At 50.6% G+C, this 15,556-nt stretch overlaps 7 protein-coding genes across 7 annotated transcripts, besides 1 other annotated feature; 3 read left to right on the forward strand and 4 right to left on the reverse strand.

The window, feature by feature from the left end:
* Positions 1–15,556: part of a sequence feature (contig 1.172 1..523550(1)) that runs on past both edges of the window.
* Positions 108–2,014, reverse strand: ANIA_09265 (uncharacterized protein; the record flags this gene model as incomplete). Its single annotated transcript, XM_677442.1, has 2 exons — positions 108–252; positions 615–2,014. 2 exons carry the CDS (start codon positions 2,012–2,014, stop codon positions 108–110), a joined length of 1,545 nt encoding a protein of 514 aa, XP_682534.1.
* ANIA_09266 (uncharacterized protein) lies at positions 3,135–3,924 on the forward strand (the record flags this gene model as incomplete). Its single annotated transcript, XM_677443.1, has 2 exons — positions 3,135–3,403; positions 3,483–3,924. The coding sequence occupies 2 exons, from the start codon at positions 3,135–3,137 to the stop codon at positions 3,922–3,924; spliced, it is 711 nt and encodes a 236-aa protein (XP_682535.1).
* ANIA_11652 (uncharacterized protein) lies at positions 4,677–5,274 on the forward strand (the record flags this gene model as incomplete). Its single annotated transcript, XM_050613108.1, has 3 exons — positions 4,677–4,861; positions 5,063–5,119; positions 5,253–5,274. The coding sequence occupies 3 exons, from the start codon at positions 4,677–4,679 to the stop codon at positions 5,272–5,274; spliced, it is 264 nt and encodes an 87-aa protein (XP_050468949.1).
* Positions 7,426–8,541, forward strand: ANIA_09267 (uncharacterized protein; the record flags this gene model as incomplete). Its single annotated transcript, XM_677444.1, has 1 exon — positions 7,426–8,541. One exon carries the CDS (start codon positions 7,426–7,428, stop codon positions 8,539–8,541), a length of 1,116 nt encoding a protein of 371 aa, XP_682536.1.
* ANIA_09268 (intradiol ring-cleavage dioxygenase) lies at positions 8,805–9,740 on the reverse strand (the record flags this gene model as incomplete). The annotated part of the gene is made up of 3 exons (XM_050613109.1): positions 8,805–9,319; positions 9,366–9,678; positions 9,726–9,740. The coding sequence occupies 3 exons, from the start codon at positions 9,738–9,740 to the stop codon at positions 8,805–8,807; spliced, it is 843 nt and encodes a 280-aa protein (XP_050468950.1).
* Positions 12,472–13,222, reverse strand: ANIA_11218 (uncharacterized protein; the record flags this gene model as incomplete). The annotated part of the gene is made up of 3 exons (XM_050613110.1): positions 12,472–12,520; positions 12,582–12,640; positions 12,704–13,222. 3 exons carry the CDS (start codon positions 13,220–13,222, stop codon positions 12,472–12,474), a joined length of 627 nt encoding a protein of 208 aa, XP_050468951.1.
* ANIA_11207 (SDR family NAD(P)-dependent oxidoreductase) lies at positions 13,711–14,532 on the reverse strand (the record flags this gene model as incomplete). Its single annotated transcript, XM_050613111.1, has 1 exon — positions 13,711–14,532. The coding sequence occupies one exon, from the start codon at positions 14,530–14,532 to the stop codon at positions 13,711–13,713; it is 822 nt and encodes a 273-aa protein (XP_050468952.1).

The raw sequence follows: 15,556 nt of genomic DNA on the forward strand, positions 1-15,556 counted from the left end.
ACGATCACCACGGCGGTGCACGAGGGGACGTAATGGTACAGGCGGTAGCCATTGCATTGAAGTTCTGTCGTAGTTTTTTTTTTTTTTTTTTTTTTTTTTTTTTTTTTTTACTTAGCCGCCGCCAGTTTGTGCGCCGCCACAAATGTCAACCGGTCGCTAGATGCTCTAGCAGGGACCCCTTCATCAGACTTGACATGATTCCTGGCACAATTCGCAGTCAGATAACATCGAATTCCCCAGCTAGGCTGGCAGCTGTTGAGGCGATAGTAAATGAATTCAGGCTCAAGGAGTTGCACCGGCGTGCGATTCTGACAATTGAGCCGCGCTCTTTTTGCAAGCTGGACCTCTCCCTCTTGCTCCATCAACTTCTGAGATGGCAATGCGCTTTTGGTGGCATAGTGGTGATTGGTCTGTCATTATAATGCGCCCAAATCGAAGATAGAGGCGGAACGATCATGGTGGGCAGAGCGGCCGGGAAATATATTAATGGAGCTGTCGGATACACAGTGAATGATTACGCTTAGTAGACACTGGGCACACGAGTGTCTTAAGCTTCGTCGAAATTAAGCTTCGTCGAAATTAAGCTTCGTCTAAAACACGTACCAGAGCTCTACCTCGCAATACCGAATCGCGTAAGCAAAGGGTCCTTCAACAGTCTGTCGAGACAACTCTCCTCAACACCAACAATAACCTCCATCCCCCCATCTGGTAACACCGGAAGCACCACCTGCCCACCGTTGATGACACCCACATGCGGCGACCTCACGGCCTGAATCGTATGGCCCAACAAAGATCCCCAGTCCAACCCGTAAAGCTCAAACCCAGTCCACGAGGTCTGCACGCAGTTGAAGCCCGGCACATCCAGGAATGCAGTTGGAACTAGGCGGTCGACGTCCTCGAGCTTGTCAACAAGTGTCACCACATCGTCCGTGAAGTTTTCATCAGCTCGGAGCAGGCTTTTTCGAATGAGAACAGCCAGGTCGGCAATGTTCAGCTCGCTTAGCATCTTACGGATTGGCGCCGAGACAGAAACATACTCCAGGAAGCAGCCTAAAGTGTCTGGATGGACCTTTGGGCTCGTGCGTGCTCTCCCGTCAATCGCGATATTGAAGATGGACACGGGGTCTCCTTCTAGAGTTTCCAGTGGTGACTGCACTGCCATGACTGTGCGCCACACTAAAGCTGACAGTGCATCATTGGTTGAGACCCACGGCTGATCAGACGGCTGGGTGGCATTGGCCGGAGAAGCCTCTGCTTTCAAAGCCGCCAATGATTCCTTTGAGAAGTAAAAGACTTGACCCCGGTGGCTCGGAGAGGTCATCTTTGGTGGCGCACCCGGGGGAGTGAATGGGAGGAGAGTATATTCTGGATGATCTTCAGGCTTTCCTGGATTCTTGCCTGATGGCTGCGTGACCCGCTCCCGATCTTTCCAGACAGCGTCGGAAAGATGAAATGGCTCTATGATGTCGAGGCCCTGCGCCTTCCGACACTCCTCTGCCCAGATTTTTGTCCAAAGATAGAAGGACTTGCCGTCGCCCGCCATGTGGAAAATGCACCAGGTCAGAAGCAGTCCCCCTTGGATGAAGTTGGCTTGTACGAGGGATATGGGTAACCGCTCTCCTGCTACAGGCCACACTGACCGGCGACAGAGGGTTTCAGCGTCGAAGGCAGCCAATGGGAATGCCTTTGCTTTCAGCTCGGCGTAACTGGATGGAAAGGAATTGCGGAGGTCTTTGACGACGATGCCTGCCGAGTCTTGATCCTCTTGTCTCTGAAACTTCAGCACACCTGCCTGCCGTGACTCCGGGTCAGGAACTGCTTCACAGCCGACCACAGGAATCCGTTTGACGAGGGCGTCGTACCCAGCCTGGACTACTCGGGCAACTTCATTAAGGTCATAGTTGTCTTGTAGCTGGAAAGGAAAGACATAACGGAGCCAGCCCTTAGGCCCAATACGCTCCAAGGCTGTGAGCTTGCAAACTTCTTGGTAGTCCATGGCAGAGTGGTGTTGCATGGCTGTTTGAAGAATTGAAAGCAAGGACGCCCAGCCCAAGGAAGGGCAGCCCCTATTATTTGACCAGCGCCGTAACCGGCCTTTCAGGTCGGTCGTCTTTCGCTCACCTATTCGTCATCTACCGAGGTGCTGCCGAAGAAGACCACACCTTCCAATTCTGGATGCCGAGTCATCCGTTAGGGCCTTGTCACCAGGGCCGATCCGTTGTCCGTCGCTCCGCTAACGGACGTTACTCCACAACTCATCAAACATTCAGCCAACTGGGATCGCGGGCTTCCTGCTAACGTCTGCTAGTAACGCCTGTAGGAGGGCGTTATTAACGGGACGGCATCTTTCTCTGTAAGATGGCACGTTGTCGCTTGGCATCTGTGTAGGATCACGGTTTTGCACATGGTGGACGGGATTTTTGGCCCCTTCATCGTCACGTAGTAGTCTGTAGGTCTATTCCAAAAGAACAACTAGGCCTCCTGTTAAAGCTGATGATGTCCTGAACGTCTTTGTATCCCATTGTCATTGATTTTTCTCCACACTTGCCATGACTGTTGACCCAGCCATCGAAGCCATTTTTGGACCGCCGCCTGATAATGTCGACCTTATTGAGAGCAATGTGGCGATTAACAATGGCGCTGTAATAGCAATGCTTTCTCTGGCTGCAGTGGCTGTCCTTCTACGATTCGTAGCTCGCGTGACTCTTCGGAATCCGCTCCTGGCCGATGACTGGGCAATCATTGTAGCGCTGGTGAGTCTGCCCTCAGTTCACATCGCGCGCATCTCCTGACAGTCGCGTTCCTGCGAAGGTTGGTATTTGCGGGACAACCGGGATAAGCATTGCAGGTGAGCCTCTACCATCCGGGCTCAAATGAGAACGCTACCTAACAGGAGCAGGGGGTACTGTTGGCGCCGGAAAGCATCTCTGGGCATCGTCATTGAAAGAATTGATGGCGTTATATAGAGTCAGTCCCACGCTTCCTTTATAGAATGCTTCTAATCTAGCCCATACCAGCTTCTGTTCTCCTATACATTTATCTACGCCTTGTGCTGCACCAGCACCAGACTCTCGATCCTCTTCTTCTACAAGCGGATCTTCTCGCCCCTAGAGCGATATCTTAAAATCGCCATAATGGTTTCCGGGGCAATCACGCTCTCGTACCCTATAATGGTTTGGGTAACCATGAGCACTGCCTGCCGGCCATTAAGCTACTTCTGGACCCAATTCAGCGGCACGAAAGGGGAATGCCTCGATATCAACACCTTTTTTCTCGCTGCGGGCATTATCAACATGTTGAACGACATCATTATCCTCGCCATTCCCTTTCCGCGCATTATCAAGCTGCAGATGACTCTGAGGAAGAAGATTGCTATTTGTGGTATCATGGCTGTGGGGATCTTGTAAGTGCCGGCTGGAGGAGCTCTTTGTTACCATCCGATATCCCAACTGCCGATGAAGCTGACCAGCAGGGTATGGCAGTGTCTGCATCGCCAGCATCGTCCGAATCCACTACTTGAGCGTCTTCATGAACGCTCTCGATATTACCTGGCTCATGGGCCCCGTCTTCATCTGGTCGACCATCGAACCATCCGTCGCAATCGTCTGCGCCTGCCTCCCCCATCTCGCGCCTCTCGCCCGCATCGCTCATCACTCGATTCTGAGCAGTTACAATTCGCATTCACACTCGCGACAGGGCCCGTCCTCAAACAAATCAAGGACCTTCCGTAGTGGGTCCGGAGTTGGACAAAATAACAGTTATAGAGGAGGGAGTATTCTTCATCGCATGATCAAAGGGACGGATGATGATGAAATTGGGCTTACGAGCTACGTAACTGCTGGACAACACGGCGCTTTTGCCGATACAGCCTCACAGATCCGAGTCAAGTCGACATTCGTGCAGGCTTCGAATAAGGCCGAATGATCTTGATCCCGCTGGATGTCAAGTGTATACGACCAGACCTACAATAGCCTGTATGAATTCAGAATCTGTCAAGTATATACAACCAGACCTACAATAGCCTATATAAATTCAATCAGAATCTGGCAGTGACTGTGCATGAGTACCCGAGCCCATTGAGAATCCAGCATGCAACTACCAAGAACAACTGGCAGCGCAACATTTTCGTCGAGGCTGACATGGTGGTGTTGGCGACCGCAAGCATAAGGGATTCCACGCCAGCAATGGCATATATATCATCCACCAGCACCTCCCCGAGGAGTTGGGGAGTTCGTGGTCTGGTTCCTGTGTTGGTGACCCCCAGCACACCGCAGCCCATACATGTGGTGACCAGATGTGGGCAGGGGGCGGGAGTGGTCCATCGAGCGGCAGCGCGAGGTGCTCAAACAGAGAGTGAGACCAGCAGCGGCGCCCACCTACTGGACATCGCCAATTACCGGAACATTGGTATTATCCTCAGCTGTCTATTTTTAAGCACAACGAGCGCGTTTCCGAACAACGTCCAAGTTGAACAGGAGCAGAAGATGGCAGCGATGGAGGCTGATGAGCATCTAACCGGAATTGGCGATATTGCTGACGAGCAGGCCGGGAACAAACCCATGAGCTGGCGTGATGTGTGGCCGGGAGAGCACCGAGCTCGCCGGCAGTACCGTGACGCGCCGGCTGCGGTTTAGGGCACCGAGTACGAGTTGGCACCCGTTTTGAGGTGTCCCGACATGGTCAGCTTAGTTCCGAGCAAGATTGCCAAATCGTTGGAAGAGCAGGCCATGGGCCACCAGGAGCAGAGGCGTCAGCAGCTAGCTGCTATAAAGCGAGCAGACAATGCAACAGATGACGAGGCGGCCCGAGATGCAGTTGCGCGGGTCCAGGCGCCCAGACTGAAGGCCATTATGCGTGGCAGGTACGAAGCTGCTAACCAGTTGGACTGTCCGTTTTTGAGGTTACTTGGGCATATTCCATGACTATGATCTTGTATCATCCCTTTTTTTTACTCACATCTGACCTGTCTGATGAAATCCATGGCGTGATCGCCACAGCTGGAGGCCAATTGTAGGCATGTATCTAGTCGAGATTTGCCAGTGGTGACTACTACCTATCTTAGCTGCGCGGTGCTGAAGTCAATCTACACGATGCGTAGACAGAAGAGCCTTGTCTCAATGTATGAGCGCTTATGACAATAGCGGGGAGCGAGACAGTATCCTGTTACACCCAGAAAGTGATCGCTCTCTTGATGCTGTTCGCGCCGAAGTATCCGGTGCTTGCATCTCTAACATTGCAATACGAAAATATAGATCCCCTACGCTTTGCATGTAATTGACCGCGAGTCCAAGGGGCAACGCCTACTTCATTGAGTACGAGTGTGCTGAATCGGGACCAAACACATACCGAAAATAGCGGTTCCTTGTCGAGTCGCGACACCGGTCTACAGTAAGTGAGAGGGTCGCCAGGAAGTATTGAGGAATCCATATGAATACTGGTCTGTGTGCTATGTTCAATGGTATCTTTCCTACCGGAGGACCAGAAGGTCAGCGCAGGTCAGGTGGCATGTTAGATTCGAGGTAAGTAACTCGTTGGTGTACACCGATACGGACTTGTCAAGTCCAATTTCCTTATGGGGAATATGCTGCCAAACCAGCCCGATGATTTTCAGGATGAACATGGCTCGAAACAGTTCGTCTTGCCGGATAAGCCGGAAAGGATGGAGGGCACGGCATGAGATAGCCCTAAGGAGCGGTTCCCATACCACCAAAGTGCCCTGGGCCTAGATGCCAGCCACCAGCCTGAGAGCATCAACTTGCTGCAGAAAGATCTGTGTTTGGACCACTTTCTGGTTGCTCAGCGCTCCCCTTCCGGACTCAGAAAGAAGGCCGTGTCAGTTCGAGACGATCTGAAACTCGCGCAGGGTTCGATCGCCGACTGTCTTGCTAGTTTGTGTAAAGTACGGTGCCAACCCTCAGCCCAGGTGGACCCCATGCAGCAGTGGTGCGACTTGTATAGGCGAGTAGACTGTTCCAAGCACAGACTAGTTCGATTCAATCTCGATCCGTCCCTGACAGCGAACCTTGCCATGACTCGCACAGCAGGTGTTTGCCAAAGAGCACACATTGTCGCAAACTGAGACCCGCGGGACGGCGGTAAATGAAGAGGATGCTTAAGTCTCCACAGCACCAGCGCTCTGCATGTTGTGCAGAGCAACAAATCTACCTTTGGGGTAGAGTGTTCGATCAGAAAACAGGAATTTACTATACCAAGTTAGGTAGTAGTAGACTACTTGCTCCTGCTCCCTGTCCAGGGGAACTCCATCAAATACCCGCCGTTCCGTCCCCGCATCTGAAACGCCTTAGCTGAACCTGGGGTGTACTAAGTTTAGATATCTGATGCTTCGTCTGGTCCATGGTTCAACGTGATGGTCTGATGGAAAATTTGCTATACCAGATAGACTCTCTGTAGGTAGAGACTTTAAACAACAGGCATTGAAGTTCAGGAAGCGACGCAATACAGCACTATAAGGGCATCTGGTCAGGTGTAACCTTACATAAGGTATTGGGACAGGCGTCTTTCTCTGTGGAAATTGAGACTTAGATCATCTCGCAGAAATAGAACTTTTCGGACTCGGACAATACACTGAGTACCGTGCTTGTAGTCCGTTTCGAACTTCGGGCTCGCTTCGCTATTGTTGTCTGCACGCGTGTTGGCCGAGTCGCCGGGCAAAGTTGATAGTCCCTTGATAATGCAGATATTTTGCGCACATAAGCGCTGCAGCATAGTTACCGAGACATAGTATAGGTATGAGACCTAGGTAGTAGCCACGGATGAAGAATTGGTCCAGTAAGGAGAGCTAGTACGAAAAGTAGTTCAAGTAAATCCACATGGTGCAAAAATAGATTTCCTCCGTTCGTTCCATACGCTATCTAACGAGATATCTGCTGTACGCCTACAGATACCTGTTAATACCTCAGAACCCTTGGCAGCGAATAACCCTAGGCATGAGCACGGGCTCTAGACGGCACGAAAAGCGGCATAGGCTGTAGATCTTACCCCTCGGGCGTTCTCTTTCTACCCCATTGTGTCAGTTTATGAGTGAGACAGCTGAAGACGGGTGACCCGAGGGTAGATGCTGATCGAAACCAAGACATCCCAGCTCAACCAGGTTGTCTCTCAACGAAACACGCTATGCCGCCATTTGACCTAGACGGGAAGAGATCAGTAAGCATATGGCAGTGCTTCTGATTTGGGCCGACTAATCCGCTAACGATGTCTATATAAACCAGGTCGACCTCTTCGTTCTCCTGCCCATCATCTCATCTTCCAGCTCGTTCAACTTCCTCTCAATTCGTTCTACTTCTTTCGTTCGCTGCGCGTCCGATCGTTTAATCCAACCTCTTAATTCGCTCTAATCACCAAAGCGGTGCTTACTCTCAACTCTCTCGCTATCACTTTCTTGATCAACTCATCTTAATCAAAATGAAGCTCCCCGCCGTCACCCTCGCCCTCGTCGCCGCTGCCCTCAGCGCACCGACCCCAATTAAGCGCGATGACCTGGCCGCCGTCAACAAGCGCACCTTCGGTCTCCTTGCCAGCCTTGCCGGCCACGGCGGCCTCAGTGGCCACGCTGGCCTTGCAGGCGATGCCAGCGCCAGTGATGAAGATTGCGCTGAGGGATCTGCAGGCGGCAGCGCGGGCCTCAGTGGCTCTGCTGGTCTCGGTGGCCATGCCGGTCTTAGTGGCTGGGGCGGTCTGAGCGGCAGTGGTAGCTCCTCCGGTCACGCTGGCCTTGGTGGATGGTCTGGTCTTAGTGGAAGTGGCGATCTTAGTGGTGGATTGGAAGGTTCTGGTAGTGCTAGCGGTTCTGCTGGCATTGGGGGTTCTGGGTCAGCTGGAGGGTCTGCGGGTATTGGCGGCTCTGGCAGCGCCGAAGGCTCTGCTGAAGGCTCTGCTGAAGGCTCTGCTGAAGGCTCGACTGGTGGCTCTGCTAGTGGCTCAGGTAGCATAGGAGGATCTGGATCTGCAGGCGGTTCTGCTGGCATTGGGGGTTCCGGTTCTGCTGAAGGGTCTACTGAAGGCTCTGGCAGTATTGAAGGTTCTGGCAGCGCTGGAGGCTCCGCGGAAGGTTCTTCTGAAGGCTCCATTGGTGGTTCTGTAGGAGGATCTGGTAGCATCGAAGGGTCCGACAGTGCTGGTAGCTCTGGCGAGTCTGGATATGGCTCCGACTGTGACGATAGTGATGTCTCTTCCACGACTGGTGATGAGGAATCTGACAGCGGTGACGCATCTGACACCGGCGAAGGTGATGCGAGTGCCGAGGGTTCTGGCAGTGCAGACGCCTCTGGCGACGGCGAAGGCTCAGCTGATGTTGACGGTGATGGCAGTGCTTCTGCATCCGGGGATGGGGAAGGTTCGGCTGATGTCAACGGTGACGGCAGTGCTTCAGCCTCCGGCGACGGTGAGGGCTCTGTGAGTGTTGACGGTGACTCTGGAAGCGCTTCTGCCTCTGCCAGTGGCCATGGCTCCGCCAGCGTTACGGGCTCTGGCAGTGCCTCGGCCTCAGGAAGTGGAAGTGCCTCAGCCAATATTAACTAAAATATCAACTAAGGCATTCCAACTCAGCCTTATCATCTCGGCTCACCGTGCTACTGTGGCGGTCTCATTGCTCAACTACAGGCTTCTGCCTAAAAGACGAGTTGGAATTACTGGGACGAGATTGATTATCCCCGCTGAGCCTTTTTTAGCCCAATCTTAGTGCTAGATCAAGAAGACAAGGAACATGTACCTACTATGTTGGAATTCAATATACTTGACTAGCATCAATTCTTACTCATGATTGCAGTAGAAACTGGTAATCACTAGCTATGCCTTGAGCAACAACCTTGCTGTGCCGTGGACACAAAGAACCTAGAACTGTATTCTCGGTACTCACCAGGGCTGTCCTCTGTATTTTTCGTGATTTCAACGGTGTTGGAGCTATATGGCGAGGTCACCTCAACTGCAGTGATCAGGTCCTGGTCGAAGAAGAGCTGTCCGATATGCGGGACGGACCCGCCAGTCAACGTATTGTTCTCCAAGAGGGCCGCGTCTAGATGGGCAAGGACATGGTAGTGCGTTGCCCGACCCGCATAGTGTCCTGGGAAGAGGGTGTTGAATGTGACGACGCCTTCTTCACCCGTCTTGCTCACGCGGCGCAGGAAGGTCTCCTGTAAGATGGAGTCATCCTCGGAGTTTCCGTTGCCGTTACCTTGGGCGCCCGAGTAAACTCCAGTTGCATTGCAGTTCCATGTTTCGGCGTAAATACCCTCGATGGGCTGACAGGTGCTGACATCGACGAACTGGAGATCCAGAACAACAGGGACACCGGCCTGGTCTTCAATGATGTCTGTGCACGAGCTCGCTGTCCACCCAGAACGGACCGGTTTCTCCCTGGGGGTTCAGCACGCAGACAATAATCTTCATTTCCCCTATTGTTGATTTCAAGCAAGAGCTCGCCCTCCTTGAGACTGCTCGCTGGTGGTAGCGAAGATCCCCGGACTCAGAAGTGGACAGAGTGTAATCTTCTGAGCACTTGTGGTCGGTTTTGGAGACGTCATCCGTGTCGCGGGTACACAGGAGATGACGAGCGCGGTACTGCTTGGCCAACTGGGCGCGGCTACGTATGGAGCGTGCAGTGAGGCCAGACTCCTCAAAGGAACGCGCACAGTTGCCGAGGCCGCGAAGGAGGTGAGCCTTGGAGGAGAGGAGCTCGCGAGTTGCGAGTTTCTCTTCGTGGCCACCACGAAGCTGACCATGGAGAGGAGCGCCAGAATTTCTCTCCAAGGAAGTAGGACATAAATAATAATAAGACGTAAACGGTGATGTGTCGAAAGCCGAAGCAGCTCTATATTATGTATGGATACCTACACCAAGAGATACACGCTCCAGACCTTATAAACGAATGCTACTAAGCCTGGCCAGCAACGGCAGGGCCTCGACGAATAAAAACTTTCCGGACCGTAAATTAGGGAAAATTTATCCCCCTAGGGGAAGAGCCAGAAGCTTTATATTAGCTAGTGCTATACTTCACACAAGATGAGAAGGCTCTGGCCTCAGCTTGTGCCTACTACGTCATTGAAAACTGAACAGGATCTCTACTGCTCCATTGCTTGATCCCTCCTGCCCTGTTGCAGTACATATTGCCGCTTATCCACAAGCAATCATAGGCTGAGGGGCAATAGTCACTGCAATAATCACTTCAAAATACAAGTATGAGATCGTCGATGCCATCAAATGTACAATGTATTATCAGTTTAGCTCTCGCGTTACCAGGATGCTGGTGGCCAGCCAGAGAACTTCCACATTATCTCTCTGTTAAGAGCAGAAATCTCAAAAACCTCAGTACTTTCTGACCAGCCCCATGCATTCTTAACACGGTCGTCAGGTATATATAGAGCTGGGGATCCTTCTGGGTGCCATATTGAGACGAACCTCAGCATTCCCTTCCTAATGCCCGTCCTTTTCGACAAATATTGCAAAAAGTTGAACCGAGTAAAGTAAGCCTCTTCAAACAAAGCACAGTACACTATGCTGGTCAAACGAGGCATATGACGTGCTGCATAGCCCATTGCTATACAGAATCGGTGAAATATCTCATGTTTTATCGTAGTACGAAAATCGACTAGTTCAAATAATAGTTCACCTTTTGGAGCAGGCTTGGTGAGTATTTTTCGGCTATTTAGCTCGTGGGTCAAGAGAGAAATGGATTAATAGACCCAAAGAAAGGTCTTACCTGTTGGAAGATATTGTGCAGGACAAAGCTCGATTGTCTCAAGGTGAGGCCAAAAAACCTCTGTTGTGCTACTTGATGGCTCTCCCATCTGATCTAGAGGCCATAGAAGGTCTGGGGCAATAGCTACCCCTATCAGCTTTAGCTCCCTTAACTGCAGGGAGAACTCCCGCAGAGTCGGCGTAAGCATATCGCTTTCGCCCAATAGAAAATCGACAGACTGAAGCTCTCTATCGATGAATTCGCTATAATGCTCCGAATAACGAAACGTTTTGAGAGTAGGTGGTAGTTTCTTGATACCCTGTATCAGTTCTAGAAACGTAACATCAGCATAGTTGGCAAAATATCCGATTTGTCAGTAGCCAGCTTGAGGGAGAAAAAGAGAAGTTCATCTCATACCTTTTCGGCTATTGATTTGGAAGTCTGGATCGTCATGGGTAATGAGACTCAACTCTAAAGACTGAAGCTTAGGAAAACAATGAGCTATCTCAATTGCAGTTCTGTTCCCTATCCCCACCGAGCCGAGAAGATAATCTGAAACAAAAAATTTATCGATACTCTCAATTTCAGGCAGTTCAAAGAGTTCAATGGAAGGGAGTCGAGCTTGATATGGCGGAGGAATTGATTCTTCCTCTAGCCCGTCAACAGAGGTTTCCTCCATCCCGAGTTCATAACTATCCAGACAACCCACTAATTGGAACGTTAGTTTGAACCGCGTGTTTTCCCATGAAAGTAGAGCAGTAAATAGGCTGATGACAGCCACTCCAAACACAGCATCGTTTGCCTTCTGAAAAGGGTTTGCCTCGCCGTCTGGCGTGTCACCGGGCCAAGCTCCCACATCATATGGCAACACAATATGGTAAATTAAGTGCTTTATATAAGAGCGCCGCGCGGTACCAGCCGCTGAAGTGAGAGCTTGAAAACGTGTCAGAGATAAGTCTCCTACACTGACACCAAGATCATTGCTGAGGACGTGTAATCTTCTGTAAAGGAGTCTCTCAAAGACTGCCTTCCACCGCGTGCATACTCGAGTACACTGCACGAGAGAGTCACGGTCTTCCTCTAAGCACTCCGCAATGTGCAACAGCACCTCAAAAGGTAACCGGTCACCCATGCCTTTCGCTAACGGAAAAAGATAAAATAATGATTTTCTGGGTGCAGTGAAGCAAAGATAAGTTCGTGCTTGCTGTGGATTCCTTCACTTATTTGCGGGATGTTTGGTATTGTCAGGTGTATGTACAAGATGAATAAGTGTCATATTTCGAACACATAGGACGTATAAAGGGGAGGAGACGATTGCGAGGATCTGGCTGCTTTTATGTTCCACAGGACTCTTGTCAGGACATACTGTCCTATGGCACCGCCTGCCCCTTAGGGTCGAGCTCGCTTAGTCATTATTTAGTAAACTAGATATAAGGCGGCCACGTCGGCCAGCCAATAATGACAATTGTCCATCCCATTCCACAGTAGCACGTGCTAGCCTAAGGCAGGCTAGGCGCGCGATAACATTATAGTATTCGATAAGAATTTCAAGTGTCTTTGTTCATCCTAACATCTGCCTACCCCGGTTTAACTAATGGAGTTTGAATGTCCGGCTAATCGCGTCCTGGACCTCGACGGTAAGTAGACTAGTTAAACCACGGGTTGGGGCGGGTTTTGGGGTGGTTACCTGAACAGTAAACCGCCTATGGATCTAGCAATTTATTTTAACCCAACCCCATGAAATTCCGTTCCCATGAGGCTTTCGAAGGCGTACGCTAGTGGATCAATCCAGAAAATCCAGACGAATCATGGGTGCATTTCCGGCTTCTGAATCATATACCCGGTGTACATGACCAGAGCAGAGATAGAAAATCCCGAGACTTACGAAGCTGCATCGAAAGAGTCAAAAGCAGCACCAATCGCGCGGAACATGGCTGTCATGCACTAAGACAATGAGTGAACGCAGCATTGATATAGTATGGTTGTGCGTGCAGATTATGCACTTACCATGGTTCCTGCAAAAAGAATAAGCCCGTATGCGAAAAGGGCGGACGCTGAAATGGTCAAGCCGACCATGAAATACAGGACGATGGCAACAATGCTGATTCGGAAGATGATGACTGGGGTATCTGCAGCTATTTGAGCAATGCAAAAGGCTGACGGGTGAAAGAATGAGAACGCTTTTGTGCTTAAGCAGTACAGGACGACCAGTAAAGGAGTCAAGCTTGATAAGTCGACGGCCGGACCGTTAAACAAGCTATGGAGCAGACCGATCAATCCGCAGGCGTGGCCAATGGTTTGCTTGTACCAGATGACCGGTTCATCAGTCCCGGAACCAGTATAGGGTTCTTTGTCAGCGTCCTCGGCCTTGCGACTTTCATCCCAAGCTGGTGTAAGCGGAATAACGACCAGCAGAGCAAAGGCAGGTCGAGGAATGTGGGCAAGTTGCTCGGGTTCATTCAGGGAATATACGTCGTAGAATTGGAGCTCGGACGATAGACCCAACTTCGTCGCCAACTGGTTCATTACATTGGGGTTGTTCTTTGCGAATAGCGATGAGTTATACTCAAAGACGAGTTGTCTATGGGAGCTTGGGCTCCTTACCAAGCATTCTCCATGTCTTCTTTCCCATTTTGAGTGATCAATACATGGAAGACGTCGAGAATTGAAAAACGTTGATGTTGAACGTGGAGGCTAAGGTGTATTGAAGCTATGCGTGAGATGAGATGAGATACAGTGTGCGCTAGCTGAGGTCATGTGAGGCATTCAGACTAATAACACTGCAATAAGTAACCACTCACAGTTTATATGAAGGAGATAGTGTAGAGATTGCAGGATTTGGCTCTTGGAGCTATCACAAAGCAGGGGCCTCTATTTTAACGGAATGATTCAGACCCACAGTTCTGGGAGAACAAGCCAACTATTGTGGTAACTTTGATAGGAATCCTTCGCGGTCAATTTGACATCCTGTATTACATATATAAAGGAAAATACCGGGTCCTCTACCAACCACCTTAATAAGTCGAGGGCACAACACTCACCGAGCCTCCATCACTAACGACAATATTCCCGTTCAGGTATCCCCCCGCGGCACCAGCCATCCAGAGTATAATGCCGGCCATGTCTTCTTCACTACCACTCCTTGTGACGGGAACCATAGATCGTGGAAACGACCCATCCTCGGTCCCATTCCCACGTACACCCTGCGACTTGTAAAACGGCAACGACATGTCAGTACGATAAAGACCTGGTGTGATACCATTGACACGCATGTCGTATTGACTGAAGGTTGTCGCAAGCATCTTAACCATATGGGTCACTGCTGCCTTGGATAGATTGTATGGGAAGCCGGGAAGTGCAAGGCGGGTAAACCCTGCAATTGAGCCTGTAATGATCACTTGTGGTTTGGGAGAGGATACAGTGCCCGGTATCGGCGCCGGTCGTTTCTTGTTCTGGGCTTCAAGCAGCGGCAAGAATGCCAATATGGTGTAGAACGCTCCCGTGACATTGACATGGGACACATTTGTGAATTCCTCCATGGGGATCGACCAGAACTGGTCGCGAAACTCGGATAGGGTGGGATAGCAATCGGGCTGGATCTCTGTGTTTGTAATGGGACCTGCGATTCCGCTGTTGGCAACTAGCAGGTCAATGTGGTCGGTCTGAGAAGCAACGGTGTCGTAGGCGGCTTGCAGTGACTCTTTAGACGTCACATCCGCAGTGACAGGAATGATCGATCCGTTGACGGCAGAAGCGGCTGTTTCCTGAAGGACACCTTCCCGCCGGCCAATAATGAAGACCTTAAAGGCGCCGTTGGCGTCGAGTGCGCGTGCCATTGTGCGTCCCAAGCCTGGCGCTGTCAGTCTCTGAACACATCCCTGCTGGGATCAAGTATGTTGTCTGTGATTAGAAGAGCAAGAAATGATTTTGATGCAGTGAGCCGCAGACAACAAATAGGAGAACATTGGTAATTCCTGGACTTATCTTTCCAGTACCAACATCAGAAAAAGAAATAATCGCTTTCACAGAGAAAGGGTTTGTTTGCAGCCTTACCACTTCCACCCCCTGTAATAACTGCTGCTAACCCCTTAACAGAGAATAGGTTCGAAATTTCGAATTGTGCCATGGCCGTAAAACAGCTGCTTTGGCTTAAATTTCTGAGAGCGGCAAGGATTCAAGGAAAAAATGGTAAAAGCTCGTGACAAAGTCTTCTACCAAGCCAAGGTCATATCTCATAAGAGTGTTGTCTTCAGAAATCAACCTGGCTCGTCCCTGGCACTCTTTATATGTGGCTAGTTCAAGCTTTAGCCGCTGATCCTCGCACTCATCTTTAGTTCCAGGCTAAGCTAGAATGGCATGCTCAAGCTGGCCTCGGTTGGGCCGTTTCATCAGCACCCAGTTGCACGGTATGGCATTTTCTGGTGCTTCCGGATTGCCATGGCATGTGGTAAGCTCCCATGACCAAACTTTGAGGAAGCTTGATAATGCATTGAGCAAAATGTGGGAATATGGAGTTAGTAGCCTGCAACATCCAGCCAAGATTTCTCTTTCGCCTACAATCTTGCAATCTCGGCGGGGCTCTTTGACGTGATAGATGCGAACAATCAAGATTCTTGCTACGGTCATTGTACTCGTCATATACAGCCGGTCAATCAAGCCTGTTAGTAGTCCTGGGTCATAGCACAAGGTTCGTACAGCTTAACAGATTCGCGTGGGCCCATATGGCTCTTCTCTGGAAACATGGTTGTCCCATGAGCCTGTCGATCCTGCTTCCGATACGCATACGCATCAAATGTTTCCATGGTGCAGCATGCGTAGCCTGACTTGCCTGAGCGCCCGCGGCGATTTATTAACGCACTA

This window comes from Aspergillus nidulans, chromosome VIII (genome assembly GCF_000011425.1).
Source record: "Aspergillus nidulans FGSC A4 chromosome VIII".
Taxonomy (NCBI): domain Eukaryota; kingdom Fungi; phylum Ascomycota; class Eurotiomycetes; order Eurotiales; family Aspergillaceae; genus Aspergillus; species Aspergillus nidulans.